The following is a 21,172-nucleotide window of genomic DNA, read 5'->3' as shown; positions in this document are numbered from 1 at the left end:
CAGATTGCTTTAGATTAGATTAAATCAAAAGTATGATAAAATAAAACCTCAAATTTATTTTTCTTCTCATTTTTACTTAACAGTTTTGGTGCTCTCACTTTATAATATTTACGCAAAATTCACTATGCTAAAAACAATTTCTGACCACATCGTACTTCGCTTTTGGAAATATGTTACACAAACTCCGAGTATGACTACTGTTCTAGTAGTTTGTGGGGGAGAACTAGTTCAGTAGTTATAAAGAAGCTTTCAAAATATTATTTAACATATTAACAAAGTAACCTCACACAGAGTAACCCTAATCCTATGAAGCAGGGCATATTACAGAGTGGTCATAGTGAAAAACTAAGTCAAAGAAATACTACAAAAAAACCAATAATACTTACTATAACATCAAACTTGGAATAAATATCTACAACTTTTCCTAAAAAGGGAAGAAGATAAGCCTTATAATGTGATCACAAATAACTGACAAACCAAATTAAGTAATATTAATTCCAGATTTTGGAAAGATAACATTTGCTTCTCTAGCTTTATAGGCTAAGAAAAACAACTAAGAAAAAACCATGAACTCTGTTACACAACTGAATTTCAAATTCAATATGAGAAGAAATAGAACGTTTTCCTGAACATTAAAGCACATCCTTATTTATAGATTTAGATAACTGTTTAGGAACCTTAACAATTTTGTACCTTTGGAACAAATCTCAGTTGTTTTGCTGAACTTTGGCACAGCATGACACTGCATTGACCATGATACAGGGTGATTAGCCATATTTTTCGGCTGACCAAGTCCCAGATGATGTTGCAGAACTATGTTAGTTCCCAATAATATGGTTTTTAGGGCTTTGTGGAATAATAATTATTTCTTTTTTTTAAAACCATCCACATGACGCTATAGGAAAAGTTATCCAGAATGTTGGCTGAGGAATTCTGGGAGCTGAAAACCATGCATCTTAAATTTATCAATGTTGAGAAACATTGATCTAAATAAATAATGAAATCTTCCAAGATTTTTCTTAGATATGCACAATATTTTGATGTGACATGGGCATAAAAGTAATTCAGATCTCAATCCTGCACATCTGCATTTTATGGTTAAATTTTAAATTTTTTCTTAAAATTTAAAAACATTTCCATTCTTTAGAACTCACAATGAACAGTAACAAACATGATAATCCTTATTACTCACCTGACTCATCTACAACAGGTAGTGCTGATATCCTTCTATCTACAAATATATTCAAGGCTTTAATGATAGGAGTGTCTGGATGTATAAAGGCAATGTTATGGTAAGTTCCTATTCCAAGTTCATCCAGATTTTTCTTCATGAAGGCAGGCTTTGGCATTTCTGACACCTTGAAAAAAGTATAAAAGACAAATTTTTAAAAATAATCGAAAAGCGTTTTCCAGGCACGTAAGCCAATATTATTTTTTTAAAAAACTGCACAAAGAATGTATTTCTTCAATTCTTCCAATTCAATAAATCTTTAAATAAATACTTAAATGTTTAAACCAATTCTGAAATTTAGCAATAAAATTAGTGTGCAAACTGAAATCTAAATGTCACATTTGTTTAAAATGAATATTCAGCTTTTAGTTATTTTATGTTTCATCCTCACAATGCTTCTATCAATGGAATACTCTACTTTTACCACTGTCCTTATTTGGAACATCAGAAATCATCTTAGATAAAACTTTCACAGATTTGAAACTTTCAATGTTAATTTTTTCTGTATGTTTCTTTCCAATATGTATTCCTCACTGAATGAACCCCCACCACCTGCCCCCTCCCAGGAAACCTTAATGAATCAGGAAGGGCAGGGATCTAAAACAAAGGAGGACAAGCTGACAGCTCTTAGAAACTCTAAGCAGGGCCAATAGGTTTGAATTTTATTTTTCTTTATTTCATTTCCCTTGATGGTATATGTTTTTACCATCTATTTCTCTTACATTCCATGTCCCAACCTTCCATATGCCATGGTGTTCAAAAGAAGGCATAGATACTGACTTCCATAACCCATCATTATTTTGGACACTCAACACTTTCGTATACCATTTTTAATTTAATAGATAAGGTGCAAACCGAATTATCTGCCTTACACATACCTATGCCACATGCAGCTATCCATGCTAATGCAACCAAAGTATTTTTTACTAAATAGTGCTTTTCTATTCAAGATAGAATTTATGATGCAGAGACAATCTGGCTAGTCAATATACTGGTATTTGCATTTTGCAAACTGGAAGGTATACGTAATGAGTGTAACCCAGGATATTTTTAAAGTATTTATACAATTGATTTACTAGATAATTAGAACAGAATAAAATTATAGTTCTACTTACAAAAAGCTGGAGAAATTTGAGTATTCTTTTATGGGTAAGTATATAAAGTGCATTTCCACTCACAGGATCAATAACTGGTAATCTGTGGATCTTGTTTTTGATCAGTGAATATACAGCATCAAAAAGGCTAAAGAGAAAATAATTGCAATTATTAGTACAATTCCATTGACTTATTAAAAAAGACATTTTTCCACTACAAAAGAATTACTCAAAATCCAAAGTATAAATGATTCTTAATAAACAACATTCAAGGAAATTGTGAAAACTGAAGAATATACAATTTTAATTCTCAACTAGACATGTTACGTATATTTTAATACCAATATTATATCAAAAAAGAAGAACGTTCTAGAAGAATCAGTATAAGGAGTGTTGTGGGAAGATATACAGTAGAGAAAGAAGAAAGTTATCAAGGCTCAAAATTATTGATAGTGATCAGTAAGCTGATAATTCAAAGTTGATAACTGATCTATCAAGGTAAAGGTTTCCTCTATCCTTTTGTGTCCAACTCTAGGGGGCATGCTCATCTCTGTTTCTTAACAGAGAACGAGCAAGCCAGTGTTATCCGAAAACATTTTCCTTATGTCAACATGACTGTACGAGGTTCATAGAATGCCATTTCCTTCCCACCAAAGTGGTAGCTATTTATCTACTCGCATTTGCAGCTTTCGAACTGTTAGGTGGGCAGGAGCTGGGACAAGAAATAGGAGCTCACTCTGTTGCACAGCACACAAGTCTTGAACTTGGGTTGTCATCTTTTAAGCTGACAAGCTCAGCATCTTTAACTGCTGAGCAATCGCTGCCTCAAACTCATCAATAAAAGTCATCAATACAAACAGCATTAAAGTGAGTGCCATCAAAACCCTAATTTCTGACAGATATTGAATTAGTTTTAAGTTCTTCTTTGAAATAGTGTGATAAAAATAACAGAGTTTATAATAAAACATTAACAGAATTTACAAAGGTAAGGGAAAGAATTATATACCTTGCATCAGGTGAAATATTCACTAAGGGTTTAAACGTTTCTTGCAAATAAAGCTCTGTATAATTAAAAAGAATATTTTCATAAACCTATAATATTCAATAAATATTTCATAATAATAAATATCTCTGTTGTAAAGAAATGAGCACCTACTGACTTTTTAATTAAAAAACAATTAAATAATTATAATAAACAGAGAAAATTGAAAAAATAGTTTTCAGAACCAAATAACCACTAGAGGTCACTATTGTCTGAGGATGAATATCACAATTATAACAAAAATTGTGGAAAGTATTTCACAGAAAGTTTGGGATTATCCAAGTGTTTACATTTCAGGAAGGTAAGTTATTTTTTTAAAACTCAGTAGACCAAATAGGCTATCAATATTTTTCTACAACACATGGAAGGTTTAAAGGACCCACCCTCAATAAAATAAAACTAAGACAAGACTCATAGTCACTATCTACAATGGAACTGTGTTTTTCCACTGGAGGAAATCACATTTGATTATATGAGAAAGATAATGTGAACAAAATAATATACAGGTAGTCCTCCACTTAAAACAGTTCATTTAGTGACTGTTCAAAGTTGCAACAGCACTGGAAAAATGACTTGCAACCATTGCAACATCTCATGGTCACATGATCAAAATTCAGATGGTTGGCAACTGGTTCATGTCCTAGGGTCATGTGATTTCCCCCCTTTGCAACCTTCTGACATGCAAAGTCAATTGGAAAGCCACATTTGCTTAACAACCAGGTTACTACTTTAACAACTGCAATGATTCCCTTAACAACTGTTGCAAGAAAGGTTGAAAAAAGGGGCAAAATTCACTTAACAAATGTTTCATTTAGCTACATAAATGTTGGGCTCAATTGTAGTTGTAACTCAAGGACTACCTGTAGAAATACAGGGAAAAGTAATACTTATTGGGACAAGCGTCAAGACACATTAAGTTGGTTCTGCATGCTAGGCTATGACCTGTTTACAGGTATATTACCATTCTTTGATTTGGGGATGATAAAAGATCTGGTAAACAAGAGAGCTGCACAGCTAGTTTAGAGGATCACATTCATTTTGAATGGTTCATAACATATGCTTACCTCTCCATGTTTCAATTTTGTGCTCCTCCAGTTCATAGATTTGTACCTGTAAAAAAGAAAGACAAAAAGGCCAAATATTTATATTTTTAAAAGTCATTAAAATAAAGGACATCTTCCTTTGAATAAAAATATTGAGGACAGGAAAAAAAGGGGGGCTTTAAGGGGGTTCTTTTTTAAGTGATGAACTTTTGGGTGGTTTGTATATAAATATTCACTCTCAAATAATTCCTGATCCTGGCAACTGCCTGGACAAGTCCCTGCCATTTTTCTTGATCTGATTCTTAGAAACAATTTGCCATTGCCTCCTTTCTAGGACAGAGAGAGAAAAGAGAGAAGAAAGAAGGGTGGTGGGGACAAAGTCATCCAGCTGGCTTCATGCCTAAGCCTTTCAGTTCCTAGCCCAGTGCCTTTAACCACTACACCAAATTGTTTCCATATAAGCAAGGGCTAGAAAATAAACAAATTTAAAATTCAACCAAGGAGCTTGCCAAAATTAGGGAAAAAAATCAAATGCTCAGCTCTATATACAGCTCTTCTACATAATAGAGATTCGGATTCCGGTAATTAGAATTAAGAACTATATTCAGTTCACTATTATTTCTGTCAATGTTGCAAGTATTTTGCATTAGAAAGAAACAATTTGGTTAGAATAGGAATTTCTCTCAAATGTTTCATCCTACAGTGCTTTGAAAAATACATTTTATTTTCTAATATCAATGGCCCCCAACAGAATACTAGTTTGAATAGTGATAATACTAAATAACACTTCCTCCTGCTTTGTTTCCTTTTTCAGTTTTTAATCTTTTCCCCTATTGGTTCTAACAAGTGAATGCTAAGTGGGAGTTCACAGTTTCCAGGGAGCTAGAATTACAAAACTGCCAATCTAAGCCACTGAAAGCTATGAAGACTACAGAACCAGCTTGCATTTTAATATATACGTTGAATGGTACATATCTTACCACATTGAACAAACCACTGTGAAATACATCACTGTTACACTGAACAAAAGCTTACACTGATTAATTCATCAGAGTTTACTCAACTCAAATGGAAGGAAATCAGAAAAATAAAATAAAAGCAGAAAGTATATGTATAGTCAATAGTATACCAGGAGAGCTAGATTCTGAAAACAAAGCTGTTCTTCCTTACTGCATTAAACTATTGATATTAATTTGTGCACAAATAAAAAATATGCTTCTCCTGCTAAATCAAACAGTGTTAACAGTACTTTCAAAATAACATCTTAGTGAAGAACACTTCAAATAAAAATTGCCCTCAGTTGAATTCCTCTTTTTAAAATAGTGATAAAATTGAATGATTAAACTGCTGGATCTTGCTAATGAAGTGAAAGACAGCTACAGGCATGCATTATTTACAATGGAATAGGGAATCTATGGTCTTTAGTTGCTGTTAAACAATTCCTAGTAGCTCACACAAAGGAACAAAGGAATGCTATCAACAGTTCAGAAATATGTGGAGACAATACCACAAGGGCCTCATAACTACTAGACGAAAATATATTCTGTTACTGTATACTATTCATTCATTTATTTTGGAGAAGTTATATCAGTGCTCATCTTAAACAATTCTGAATAGTAATAAGCAATATATGAAGACATTTTAATAAAAAAATAAAAATGAAAATTTTATTTTAGGATTCAACAATTAGATCTGCCATTATATAGAAATATTGCTTATTTTTATCTTTAGACATGTATATCTTTGTGCGTGTTTAGCTTTAAACTTAGAATAAGGTTATTTTTTATACAATTGTAATGTTATTTTGGTTGTTTAATTTGTATACTTTAATCAGTTTATGTTTTTGTTTTATTTTAGAAGAGGTTAGCTTACTATATATTTGTATCCATACAGAAGAAAGTCACAAGTCAGTTTGTTTTTTTAATATATTTTTGTCATCTTTTAACTTTTTAGCTTCTCTATCCCCTTGATCAAGGGACACGGTGGCTCAGTGGCTAAGATTCTGAGCTTGCCGATTGAAAGGTTGGCAGTTTGAATCCCTAGTGCCGCTTTACAGGGTGAGCTCTTGTTACTTGTCCCAGCTTCTGCAGTTTGAAAGCATGTAAAAAATGCAAGTAGAAAAATAGGGCCCACCTTTAGTGGGAAGGTAACAGTGTTCCATGTACCTTTGGCATTTAGTCATGCCGGCCACATGACCATAGAGACGTCTTCGGACAGCGCTGGCTCTTCAGCTTATAAACAGAGATAAGCACTGCCCCCTAGAGTCGGCAACAACTAGCACATATGTGTAAGGGGAACCTTTATCTTTTTATCCCCTTGATCCTGTCCTCCCAACCTCTTTTTCCTGTTATAGTTATCTTTTTTTAACCAAGTTAATAAAGCTGGTAAACAACATATTAATAAAAACTCAATACAATTAAAAATAATGATCACACTATAATCAAGACAATTCATATAGCAATAGGCATAATAAGCTCGCACTAATGGCCAGGCCAACAAGCTGACTATATGCAGGCTTTCAGAAGACCAATTGGAATGAAGCCATCCAGATCTCAGGAAGAAGGCTGTTCCTGCCCCCTCCCCAAAAAAATATATACTGCTGCAGTTAACTTTATCACAGTTTCTTAATTAAACTAAGACAAATTTAAACAGAAACATAAGAACACAACAAACCCCTTCATCACCTGTCAGGAGCCCTAGTTGAATAATGGTGGAAAGACCCTAAGATGCTCAAACCCCCAGCCCAGGTCAAAGCTCTCCCTTTAAATACCCTATGAAATAATGGAGAAACCTCAAGATATACCAATCACACAACATCTACCTTCAAGTCTGTGTTGAAGTTCCCAATTTCAAAGGCAATACCAGGATCTTTTGTCACTATCTTGCACCAGACCATGTACCAGGAGTTTAATTGTTTACACCTGGTAGCAGATTCTCATGACCTTTTCTATATATGATCACATGATGGTATGATCCGACTTCATCATGCAAACTTATAGCACATGGGATGTCTAGTAACTGTGCAGAGAAACAGGTGCCAAATTAAGTAATCTTGGGTTTTTTCTGCTATTGTTTCCCTAGGGCTCCTAAGATTTGAAGGAGGATATGTTGTTCGTCATCTTGATTGGTAAATTTGCTTTTAAGCTTATGTTATCTCTCTGCTAAAGTTAAAAATAGAACTTAAAACCTCCTTATTTACTGTATTTTTATTGTCTATGGGTCCTCAAAGAAAATTGCCACTGCCTGACACTTGGCAAAATGTGGCAACCTAAAGCAGGTTTTTTCCAACTTTTGAAACAATAATACTTGTTGAGTTTCCACCAATTCCATCTTCCCCTTGGTGGAAGGAACTTTGCTAGAGTTGGCAACCTTGATATTGTACAATGGGGCCAGCTCTGGGGCATCTGCGCATACAGCCACAAACAAGCAAGATATCTGTTTTCTTTCTATTCATATTTATTTCCTGATTGCTTATTTGTACCCTATGAGTATCATTAAGTGTTGTACCTTATGATTCTTGATGAAGGTATCCTTTCTTTTATGTAAACTGAGAGCATATGCACCAAGACAAATTCCTTGTGTGTCCAATCACACTTGGCCAATAAAAAATATTTTATTCTATTCATATTTAAAACTCTATTTATAGGTATTCTGCACTCAAATATGTTCAGCAGTGAAAGGAATGTGCCTGCATTTGAATAAAAAAAAATTGCCTTGTTCACTGTTGTGAACAAGTCAGTCAGCTTTGGAAGACATATTAGGCTGGAAGCTTCCACGCTGCCACTTTCTCATGTGTGGGAAAGTAGGAGGGGGGATTTAGTAGAGGGGTTGTCTTTAAACATAATAGCATTCTTCCTGTCCGTCAAGGTCAGGCCGATCCTGCATCTGGAGAAGGAATGGTTGGAGTTCTGTCTCGAGATGGGACGGCTGGTGATTGGCTTGAGTATAACTCATAAAATCATCTGCTACAATGTTTTTTCTGTCGAAGACTACTTCAGCTTCAATCGCAACAATACATGAGCACACAACAGATTTAAACTTAAAGTGAACCGCTCCAATCTTGATTGTAGAAAATATGACTTCAATAACAGAGTTGTTAATGCCTGGAGTGCACTACCTGACTCTGTGGTCTCTTCCCAAAATCCCCAAAGCTTCAACCAAAAACTGTCTACTATTGACCTCACCCCATTCCTAAGAGATCTGTAAGGGGTGTGCATAAGAGCACCAGCGTGCCTACTGTTCCTGTCCCAATGTTCCCTTTGATTGTATCCAATTCGTATGGTTATTTCATGCTTATACTTATATATACTGTTGTGTTTGACAAATAAATAAATAAAAAATAAAAAATGTGATCGACTGAGGAGCGAGGGGACGGTTTTGGGGGGTTCGATTTACTGAGGGAAAACCCTCTCAGATTCGGGTTTTCCCAGATGTGTCAGTTTACCTATCCTAGTAAATAGAACTTTGAAAGATGCTTGCTTCAGAGTTTTTACTTGGGTGTGTGTGTATTCTGGAACGCTGACAGTCACCTCATTCCAAATTAATGAAAACAACTACAGCAATACTATAACAAAAGAATGATGCATGAAATCCATAATAAGGTGGTGCATTGCACTGACTGGTTAAGTTAGTGTAATTATTACTTACACAATGATCTAGGACAAGACCACCAAAACTAGTATGAGATGAGCGGAGCAGTAATATACCATTCAATGCTGCGAATGTAATATAACAGAAGCAGTCAACTAAGGATCATGGCACATATGTGTGTTTAAAGGAAACTACACTGGAGTCAGTCTTTGGGGAATACACATGAAGGAAAATTCTTCATCCCATTTAATGCATTGGTAGTTTGGCAGTCCTGGGTGATCTAGTCTACAGCTTGATTCACTTTCTTTATGATGTATATATTATTTCCTACTTATGACTGTGAGCAATTATAGTTGAATATACTGGAGTATGAGACACAAAATAAGTGCAGATGCTACTGCTAGGAAGTAAAGAAGATAAGCAAATGCAGTAATTGTACATTTGGGATTTGAAGACAGGATGAACAGAATTACTGTGGGAGGACAATCTGTTTCTTAACTAATCAGACTGTAACATTTAGATTTCCAAATGCCAGCAACTTTTAAAGTTGGTTTTCCTTTCCTCTACATTTTTTTACTATCATAAATGCCAATAGCAAGGGGTATCTGTGTTACAAATTGGCAGGCATAATTAATTTGCATATAAGAAACAGGATTATTTCTTTTAGAAAGATTAAATATCACACTTGCTTCATCTCACTCTGTGTACCACTTTAGCTATGTCCACTTTTAAAACTGTTGTCTAAACTTCCAGGTGAAAAAAGTATCTTGACTATTTTGTCTCAAATTCAGTAAAACAAGAAAAAAAATATCAGGAAGATATGGGGGAGGAAAAAATTAGTGGTTTTCTCTCAACACAACACTTACTGAAAGGTCATCGCACAATCAGCCAGATTTAGACCAAATTTGGCATTTTATCCACCAATGAAGTCCTTTCCAAGGACCTGGGGTACACAGATGTTGATGTTTGATGGTGTTAGACATATCATTGCATGATGTAAGCTGTTCTGAGTAAAGCCACTTTTTGCAATTAACTGATGGTGAATTTGTCAATGCTGATGGTCTTCAAGGGGTGCTCCAGTTGTTTTGGCATTGCATCCAAGGTGCCTATTATCATTGGTACTACCTTTGCTTTCTTTTGTCACAGTTGTTCTATTTCCATTTGCAGGTCTTTGTATTTTATTATCTATTCCAGCTTTTTTCTCTTTTCTATTATCTCCAGAAACTGCCATGTCCAAAAATAATTTATGTAAATATATGTGGTTCTAACAATATGCCAGATACATGACTGAACAGAGAAACAGATCAACAAGTATCAAATATGTGCATTTGAACGGTATGTGTAAAGGAGAAATATTTCATTTTCAGTTATTGGCAGGTTCAAATACAGCTACTGTATTCAAGTATCAGGAATAACTAATTTCAGGCTGGATACAAAAATAGAAACATAGATGCCTTTCTAACAATCGTTATGTCTCAAATTGAAATGTGCATCACATCACAACATTAGCTCTGTCCTCTTATACCTATGTTGCAACATGGCATGCAAGTACCGTATATAAAAAGGTGGGGTTTATATAGTGATACTTGCTTACTGACTAGCCATCCCCTTTCTCCAGACACCTCTGTATGGAGCCTTTAGAATATTTAGATTTTGATATAATGTTCTACACTGTTAAGCTGCATTATAAATAGCTAATTGTTATAACTTGACTTATGAGTAGACTAGGCTGAGAGTTACTGATTTACTCATAATCTACATAGCTATTTAAGCTACACATCTAATTTAAGTTTCTGCAGTTGAATACTAACCAATCACACTAGATCTATTTCATTGTTTGTATATTTCCCAAAACACATCAAAGGTTTTTTACATTTTTCTGGGCCAATCTTTGTTAAGCATTACTACCATCTAGGGAACAGGCATTTTTCTTTTCATCTGGCAATAATCAGCCAATAATAATATTTAAAAAAATAAGGCAGGAAAATCCTGTTCAGTTTTATACCTACAGATTACAACAAAATTGGAAAATTCCATATTTATGTACCAAGCTAGAATGACATTCTTTCCTTTAACCATTATTATAGTAATACTTTTATTTCAGGCATCCTGTTTCATCTTTAAAAACTGTAATTATGAGGTGGCACCTACCATTGGAGACTTGTAGTATCTATGCAGTATATTAATGAAATCTGTAATAGTTAACATTCCTGTAACAAGGCAAAGAAAAAGAACATTTAATCCAGTTTTCCAATCTGTTTTTAACTTTGTTAAACTTTACAGATTTACTGGTAAATGACAAACGCCCAAGTGAATTCCTGGAAATATGCATAAACACAATAATGTTTATTCTTCACAAATCACATTAAGAGTTGTGATATCATAATTACCCCACAAAATTTAAAGTTTAATATTTTATCCACCAAAGAGCTAGAATGTTTTTCAGCTAAAGTAAAATTTGACTGTTACATAAGCATTCCCAACTATTCTTTGTTTATTAAGAATTCCATTTTAGCATATTAAAGGAATAAAATGCATACAAGTTCTTAACTTGTTTTCCAAGTGCCAGAGTTTAATTTAATGCTTCATGTAAATAGCCCCCAATACTGAAGTTTAGTGGGAGACCAACTAAAAATAAATTATCACTATATCCTTGATTTCAGAATAATCTTATTTAGAATAGCAAATTGCAGTCTTCAGTCTGAATAAAAAAATAAAAAAGCAGATAACGTATTTTTCAGACTATAAGATGCACTGGTGTATAAGACATATCAAGATTTCAAAGAGATAAGCAAGAAAAAAAAGTTTTTGCCCTCTCCGGCCCCAGGAGCACTCTGCAGGCCTCCCAAAGCCTCTGCACGCCCTGTTTTGGCGAAAAGTAGGCCCATTTTTCACAAAAACAGGACTTGTGGTTTGGGGCTTTGGGAGGCCAAAAATGGCTGTATTCCGTGTATAAGATGCACCAACATTTCCACCCTCTTTTAGAAGAGAAAAGTGTCTTATACTTTGAAAAGTATGGTGTACCGATTAATATAAAATTAATATAAATTATATATTATAAAATTAATATAAATAAGTAGCCAATTAATATAAATTGGATACAGCTAAAACATATTTAGGCTTATATGCAAGAAAAACTGCTCATATTTCTTAAGCACAACCAAAGATAATCTTTGAACACTCTTCTAGTTGTACTCAAAAATGATACAGAATCTTTGTTCAGAACTAAATTCTAAAAGTTAATGCTATTTTATATGTTTTCCAGACCTAATCCACGGTCAAATTCTTTAAAATGATCAGCATCAAACTGCAAACATTCGTGAGAAATCTTCATATACTTGCATTTTTTTCCTCATTCTGTGACTGAAATTATCAGATATGATAATAAGTCCTAGTTTCTCACTATTTGTGAGTCTTGTGCTTAATTATTTACTTATTCTATTGTCTTTCTGTCATGAGTGCAAGGAGATTGGGAAATTTTTACTTCTGAGTTAAATACAGTTCCCTTTATAGTGTGTACTTTGTTTAAAATCTAGTTAATGGGCAAATAGACTATGTACCACATATTATACCACAGTACAAATGCAAGAATATAAAGAAATCATACACAAATTCAGATATCACTTACAAATGTCTGTATATTTAAAACTGGAAGTTTCCAATGCTTTCTCACATGGGCTTGTCACTTATCAGAAAACCATGTTTTCCCAATGCAAGGAAATATTGATATAATGCATGGGTGGGGAGGAGGTGAGTCTATTACCCTCAACTGTCCACTTAATCACCAATTATATGAATTGCAGCACTCACATCATCACACTAATTTCATAATTCACATCAATTATTTAATAACAGCATGCCAAAATGATGCAAATCACTATGGATACCGAACATCAAGGCAAATGTAGCTGTTTCATCTGAACTACTTCAGTTACATCAGATTTGTCCATTATTTTAGAGGCATGCCCAGACAGAAATTTGGTCCATTGTTTTTAGTATAAAAGAAAGGAGGATTGAAGATGCTTTTATGTTTGTTTGTTATAAAAAATTAAAAAATTATATATAAAAAAAAAGAAGGAAGAAAGGAAGAAAAAAAACAGAAGAGTTCCATGTCAAGTGGTCTGGGGCTTCCAGATCAACCCTCACGGATTTTGATGAAATTTGGTGTGAACATGCACACACGTCCCCAATGAACATTGGTAAAGTGTTATGTTTGCTGATGCAATACTTGTGGAGATACAGTTATTTGTATGACCCCATACCGCAGTCTTCGACAGTATGACTCTGCGATTTTAGCAACATTTGAGACATAATATCTCTGACAATATTTTGTTGAGAGAAACAAAACTTGGCCATCTTGTACAACTTGTTGTGCTCTATTAAACAAAATAATAAGAACATTCTCATGAACAATCTCCATCTAGATAATTGGGAGCAAAGTTGGCCAAAAATGACTGTGGCATGAAAAAAGGGTAAATGCTCGAAATGATAGAATAAAATGATGCATTGGTAACATTTATGCATCTGCTCATTCATTTTATTGGCCTGAAAGACAAGATGTTTGTTGGGTTCCAGAACCACATCTTATTTGCGTGCTTTCAGCGCCTTCAGTTATGTTGTCAGGTTGACAGTATCAATTCCCAGAAGCGATGCTAAAGAATATGGTGCGTAAATTCAATACATAAGCAATCGTTGGAATTTGGCAGTTCATACGAACAGTATGGACTTTGGCTTGGAAACCATATAAGATACCCACTTTAGGCTTGGGAACCTAGGATAAGCTGCCCAATCAGCAGCTTGGGAACCAGACAGATACCCACACAAGGCTTTGGAATCTTGAGGAAGAAACCAAACTACAAGCTTCGGATCCTGAACCAAGAAATCCATCTGTGGCTGTCATTGCATGGCTATCAGGTGTGCCCCCTATGGCAATGGGGTTGCTGGGTCAAGTGCCTGAACTGGTAGTGACAATGTCACCATGGACCAACACAATATAATAGTAGTAATGATGTCTATATAAAATAAACAAGATGAAACAATAATAGAATGGCTTTGATGTTGCCAAACAACATCCTCCACTTTGTCCTTATTTTTAGGACTTTATACATCAGCGATGAAACACCAACTCTACTTTTTAGGGGGGTTAAAAGATGCTCTTTCTAATGAGAATGATTTAACAGTTTCCAGAAGGTCTTTTTTTGTAAAGGTGGGCTCAAAATATCCTATTTTTGGCATTTTTACAAAAACCGTCAACTTTACACTCAATTTGTGAACTATTGGAAAGCAGTAGGAGAATGAAATTTTATATCCGACAACCTTGTATTGCTAGGTTTTTATGCACAAAGCTTCACATTTCTCATACCATAGCCAAACTTTACCCTTTTTTCATGCCGCAGTCATTTTCGGCCAACTTTGCTCCCAATTATCTAGATGAAGATCGCTCATGAGAATGTTTTTATTATTTTGTTTAATAGAGCACAATAAGTTGTACAAGATGGCCAAGTTTTGTTTCTCTCAACAAAATATTGCCGGAGATATTATGTCTCAAAGTTGCTGAAATCTCAGAGTCATACTGTCGAAAGTTGCGGTATGGGGTCATACAAATAACTGTATCTCCACAAGTATTACATCGGCAAACAACATTTTACCAATGTTAATTGGGGACGTGGGTGCATGTTCACACCAAATTTCATCAAAATCCGCGATGGTCGACCTGGACACTTTTCTAAAATCAGACCACTTGACATGGAATGACCCATAAGGAAAAAAGTCATTCTTGCTATTTTTCTATACTTTCATACCAACAAATATCATCCTACCTACAAAGCTTTGTTTTTTACTCTCCCACAGTGGAGCTGCTCGAACACCATTTGCCACTAAAGCAAAGAAAGCTTTCTTTACCTGAAAAAAGAAAAACACAGCAAGAAATTATCTTAAAGGGAATTATTTGGAAATAAATATCTATTTGAATTTGAAACACACAGACAAACACAACCAAAAAACTGCACTAGTTGCATGACAGGGGTCATTTTTTTAAAAAAATTAAAAAAACTCATGAATAAATGAAAACTGAAGAAATGAGGCAAAAATTAAATACATTAGGATATATGTAAGATGTATGTCATTTAATTTTTGTCTTGCTTTTTTCATTTGCAAGATTCAAAGTCATGATAACTGCTTATTTTATAATAAACCTGCAATGAAATTATGCATTTTTCAGGGGGAAAAATTGCTTGTAGTTAGTTTTGTTTTTAGTACTAAATATTCATTTATCACCACAGTAATGTGTTATGACTGTGAAGCAGTATTCAAGAAGAAAGCTTTATAAGGAATATAATAGTGTATGTGTTACATGTCTATTTCAAAATTATCAGATTTTTGTCCAAAGAACTAGGATCCTTACAAATGAGAACTATAATGTTCAATAACCACATTATTAAAATGAATTTAATGGAGTTTCCAATCAACATTATTTGTAATCTTGGTTTGCCCTGGCCATTTCTCAATTTTTGGGCAAGTTTAAAATGGAATTTATATTATCCAATTTGAACCTATACTGAAATTAGATATTGGGCAGCCTAAAATAAAAATGATGGGAATTGCTGTCAATTTTAAAACCATTTTTAACCTGCAGTAAGCTTAACTGCTATCCTCTGGTCCCGATTTCTAAATCCATAATAAAATCTTTTAAGGTCTCATCCATAAAACTGTTTCCTGCAGCAGAAACTTTATCATTTGTTGAGTTCCATAACTCTGTATCTGAGACAGGCTGAAGACTGCCTACCCAACTTATTTACCTCTTCTCCAGTGATATTCTGACTACAAGGGATAGATTCCTTGCTTCCTCAACCCCACCCCACCCATTTTAAAATGGACTGGTTGACCAGAAAACCAAGAAAACGCAGACTGCCTTTTATGCACAAAATGAAGGTATAATTGGAAGAATTTCGCTCTTGTATTACTATAGAAAAAGCATTATATATCCAGCAGCTGCTTTTAGAGAAATTCCGGTTGTTCATTTCTCACAGAATTGTATTTTTAAAAACTCAGTTCATTATAGATTTTGAGGGGCGATTTCTACTCTTTTCAATGATTGCAACTGTACATATGCTGTGATTTGAGACGCAACTCAATAAACTGATTTCTCAAGCTCCAATTCTTCAAATCGTTTCTGGGAAATACACCTTGGGTGTATATTACTAGATGGCATCCAAGAGAGAAGAAAGGCCAATTCTTTCCAGCTACATGGAAAATGTCTTCGGACAACGCTGGCTCCCTTGGCCAGGAAACGGAGATGAGCACCGTGACCTAGAGTTGGACACGACTGAATAGGGAAACCTTTAATGGCTGTAGGACAATACTCATAAGTACCACTTACGTTCACATACACACACTGCCATACAAAAATACTATTAGGAACTCTCATTTCAAAATGTTGGGGAAATGTCAGATTCAGCAAAGTCCTTCAGCAAGGCAAGCTGAGGCCGCTTCATAATAGTCATAGTACAAGCTTAGGTTATTACACAAATCTTTCAAAAACTGGATCGGAATCAACATACAAACATATTCCGATTACCTAAGGTTCGGTGAGATTTGCTGATGGGATTTAATGACAAGAGGACAATGTGCAGGTGGGGAAGTCTTATCCCAGGGACTTGCAAATTTGCTTGCCAGCTTCTGGAGAAGCCATCAGGGAAGACTGCAATGGAGATCACCTCATTGTGGACCATGCTAACCATTCATAAATGTAAGCCAGCAATAAGCACTCAAAATGCAATCACGTAACGGGTGATTGAGGTGCTGGGAGGACTAGAACTTTAAGGACTGGTCATAACTACCATTCATTCAATTCAGTGCTGTCATAATTCTGAATGATTGCTGAATGAATGGTCATAAATTGTATCAGTACTGAAATAAAACATAGTTTAGTGTACAACATGTGCCATTTCCCTCTTGATGATGATGAAATACTTAACTAAACCATGCTGTTCTGGGGCAATTTGATGGGTTTTGAACTGGAAGTAGATTAAGGGATTTTTGCACTTTCCCAAGATTTATGTTACTTTATAATCTAGCCAACAGTGAACTTGTGCTTGCAACCAGCAGATTCAAATATGAACTAATGTCTCTAATAAGATCTCTTATCATTTTTCTTTTTGTTTATTACAGACACAAGACAAGTAACTACAAAGAAAGATATCCCCCAAATGAGAACTCACCTGTAGTGTAGTATCAAAAACTACAAGCTTTGAGCTTGTTGGAACAATATCGTAACACTTATGTGACTTCATGAATCTCATGTAGATATCACTTTCTGATTCACCAACAGCTGTAAGAAAATATTTAAACATTCTGTAAAAAATACTCAGTTCATCTTGATAGTATTTTAAATAAAAGTGTATTTTTCAACATGTTTGTATCTCTTTTTATTGTTTTAGAAAAAAAGCGATCACTCTTTTCCAAACATACTCTAAATGCTTTAAACTATAATTCCCATAAACCCCTACTTAATATGACCAGCTTTTATGAGTTATACTGTAAAATGTATATAGGTTAAGGTATCTAGTTTACTACATTGGAGTGGTAACCTGTCATCCATGAAACATCTGATTTAAATGTAACAGAATCAACATATATAAACCAATATAAAGAAAAAAGAATCTGATAATCTTGTCTGCTTATTTATTTAACTCTGGATTAATGTTTACCATTCATTGATTTCTTACAGTTGAAATCTGTGATCCAGTGATCTCTGGTTGGCTGAATGAATGTGTACTAGTCTGATTCCATTCTGATTCTAATCAGAATGGGAAGAATATTACATTTTGACTTTCAGCAATTATTTATTGTTATTTAATGTACTGTAATATATTAATTAAGTCCTAGAGGAGATCAACCCTGACTGCTCTTTAGAAGGCCAGATCCTGAAGATGAAACTGAAATACTTTGGCCACCTAATGAGAAGAAAGGACTCACTGGAGAAGAGCCTAATGCTGGAAAAGATTGAAGGCAAAAGAAGAAGGGGACGACAGAGAATGAGGTGGCTCGATGGAGCAGTAGGCGTGAGCTTAAATGGACTCCAGAGCATGGTAGAGGATAGGAAGGCCTGGAGGAACATTGTCCATGGGGTCGTGATGGCTCGGACACGACTTCACAACTAACAACAACAATTATATTAATGCTTTATACTCACACCCATTTAAACCAGAAGAAATGCAGAGGGGGCTGAATTCTTTACAAAACAATAAAGCTGCAGGATTTGATGGCATGTACCCAGAGCTATTGCAGAATAGTGGATCAGCAATTAAACACTGGCTTGCCTCCTTTTTTAGTACCATACTATACTCAGGATAGCTGCCTCCTATATTCAAGAAGAGCAAAAATTATTGCAATTTTGAAACCAGGGAAGGACCCATGCCTTCCACAAAGTTACAGGCCAATTGCTCTTCTCTGTGTTACCTACAAACTTTTAGAAAGATTTGTGTTAAACAGAATAGCCCTAGAAATGAATCTCTAATCCAAATAGAAAAGGCTGGATTTTGCCCCAAATATGATTGTACTGATTAAATCCTTGCATTAACTTTCTATCTGGAGAACCGATTCAAAGGAAAATGAAAAATGTCTGTGTTTTTCTTGACCTCTTCGCAGCCTATGTTACCATCTGAAGAGAAGGACTTCTCCTCCAAAGTAAATACCCTGTCATAATACTATTGCCTTGATTGACAACATGTTGAATAACAGGTTATTTTAAGTTTTCACAAAATTCAAGTTGAGTGATGGAGTACCACAGGGATCAGTGCTATCCCCTGCTTTTTTTTAATTCGTATCATCATGATCTGCCTGAAACTATTGCTTTAAAATTTCTCTATGCCAATTATATCAATCTCACAGCCCAAAGAACCAATGCAGTGGTTCAGTGATGCAGAGGACATCCTTTCTCAAGATCTCCAGAAGTTGGATGATCAAAAATGCTTCAAAAACTGGTGCTTCCAACCAAGTCTAACAAAAACAGAAGTAGCCACATTCTACCTCAGCAGTAAGCATGCAAATTACCAGCCTTTGGTGAAGTTCTGAAACTAGATTTTATAATACAATAATTCCCAGAAGTACCTGGGGGTAACATTGGACAGATCTTTTACCTTCCAATATCTGGAAAATCAACTGCAAAATTGAAAAGCTGCAACAATTTATTGAACAGACTGGCTGGAACTTCCTGGGGTGCCAACACTTTACAAACAACAGCTCTGGCTCTGGTTTATTCTATAGCTGTATATTGCACCAGCATAGTCCCACACTCAAACGGTCTATGTCCAACTCTACCAGATAATACATATCATATCTGGCATGTTGTATCTCACTCCTGTGCATTGTTTACCAGTGGACCAGGTTACCTATAGAACATAGAACATGCTTCGCCCAATCTCATCAGCTTCTCTCACTCAATCAGGCAGATCCCATCAGCCAAAAATTTTTAACTGGCACGGTCTAAGAAGAGGGCTTTCTCTGCCTTGTGGAACATCCTGATCCCAGGGGTGAGGAAAACCTCCAACCTCCAAAGAGATCAAAACTTGACTGCAATCTTGTGCGCGGGGCACAGAAGACCAACCAACCATGGGGCTGATTAGTCCCTTCAGAGCCCCTCCCTTCCTGTAATAATCAAACATTAAATGGCCATCCTAGGATTTTTCCCCTCTTGATGTTTGTCATTATTCTATAATTTTAATTTTTTAACCCTAATTTAATTTTAATGTTAATTGTTATTATTCTTTTATTTATCAGTTATATTGTACACCACCCTGAGCCTCTTTGAAGGACACAGTTGGTTCAGAAATATGAAATATAAATACGAATAAGTGAAGGACTATCTATAGTGATTTATTTAGTAATGAGTCTAACAGAAAATGTTACATGCTGTTCTTCTATGACCCCAGATCATTTGCCTTGCATCAAAAGTGAGTCCTCCATATTTCTGTTAATAGGGGGCAGTAAAGGACCATGACAGAATATCTTGATGTATGCGAGCAACAGAGAAGCTTTTTTTTATTTTCTCTGTAAAAGAGACAGTATATCAAGCCAAGCTAAAGGATTTTCAAAAGTGAGCAATTATCTTTACCTAGAAGAAAAACTTTAATCTCAGCTACCAAGTTCAGGTCTCCTTTCCACTCAGTCAGTCACCTTCACACTTAAAACCACTTTGTCTCTGCCACTGCTAGAAAAACTAAAACTGAACTGCAAACAGAGCGTGGAAATGCTGCTTTAAATGTCTTTTACTCTAGGAAACAAAATTATTCTTGCAATATTTGAGGCTTTTATCAGTTGCATAACAATCTTGGCCTCAAAGAGGTTTACATTTACTTATTTTGGATCCTGCCAGTCATATGGAGAAGAGCAGGTAGCTATCCTTTTCTAAACACAATCAAACTTTCCAGAGGAAAAGTCTGCTACTGAGTTAACTTTTCTTTAAATCCAAAGTATGTCCTACTACAACTACAGTTTTATTCATATTTGTATTCAGAAATCCCTTCCAATTATAATAGGATGATATTCTATTAATATATAAGAAAAGGAAAGGAAGAAATTGATTCTCTCTCAAATCCTGGTCATTCTGATGGGGAACATCCAAAAATTGTAATGCAATATCTAAAACAGGGCAAAATTAGTTTAGAAAAAAATGAAAGGGGGGGGGGAATACCCAAGAACCTACATCTGTCTCGCCTGTTATAACCCTTACTCTTTGGTGGTTTTACTGCTAACAAGTTTCCTCAGCTCCTGTATTCAGTGACTTTTTATATATAGATGTTAACATATTTTAAAATGTGCAAAAGGATAACTATTATGACAGACTGGGAAGCCTCCAAAGATTAGACAAAAGATTTTTAAGTGGGACAATTCCAGTTTTCCTTTACTATTATTAAAAATGTAAATTAATCACTAAGTAATTTTTAGACTGAGAATGTAGAGTACTGTACAAAACAAATCTCCTTAAGAAAGTTAATACAACAGTACCAGCTATGGAGGTCTAGTTCTCATTATAGTAACTCACAACTTGTGTTCAAGGCAGATTCCAGAGTTACCTCAATAGCAATTACTATTAAGGGACAATTTACCAAAAACATTCCTTTAGGTTTCCTTCCAGCCCATTTTCCTTAAATTCCAAATGCCTTTATAATCT

General features: G+C 34.9%; 1 protein-coding gene across 6 annotated transcripts in view; it reads right to left on the bottom strand.

The window, feature by feature from the left end:
* PRKAG2 (protein kinase AMP-activated non-catalytic subunit gamma 2) overlaps window positions 1-21,172 on the bottom strand; it is a 285,727-nt gene that overhangs the window by 8,548 nt on the left and 256,007 nt on the right. For 5 of the 6 annotated variants that reach the window (XM_058183748.1, XM_058183746.1, XM_058183751.1 and 2 more), the window contains 8 exons: window positions 17,220-17,329; window positions 14,820-14,901; window positions 11,152-11,210; window positions 4,432-4,477; window positions 3,332-3,386; window positions 2,347-2,473; window positions 1,193-1,358; window positions 387-424 (listed from right to left, as the gene is read on the bottom strand). In XM_058183748.1, the coding sequence (XP_058039731.1) occupies window positions 387-424; window positions 1,193-1,358; window positions 2,347-2,473; window positions 3,332-3,386; window positions 4,432-4,477; window positions 11,152-11,210; window positions 14,820-14,901; window positions 17,220-17,329 (683 nt within the window). The remainder of the gene's footprint in view (window positions 1-386; window positions 425-1,192; window positions 1,359-2,346; window positions 2,474-3,331; window positions 3,387-4,431; window positions 4,478-11,151; window positions 11,211-14,819; window positions 14,902-17,219; window positions 17,330-21,172) is intronic. The other variant, XM_058183747.1, reaches the window with a different exon arrangement.

This window comes from Ahaetulla prasina, chromosome 4 (assembly GCF_028640845.1).
Source record: "Ahaetulla prasina isolate Xishuangbanna chromosome 4, ASM2864084v1, whole genome shotgun sequence".
NCBI lineage: Eukaryota > Metazoa > Chordata > Lepidosauria > Squamata > Colubridae > Ahaetulla > Ahaetulla prasina.
Note: the sequence above shows the minus strand (reverse complement) of the source record. Positions and strands in the feature narration are given on the sequence as shown.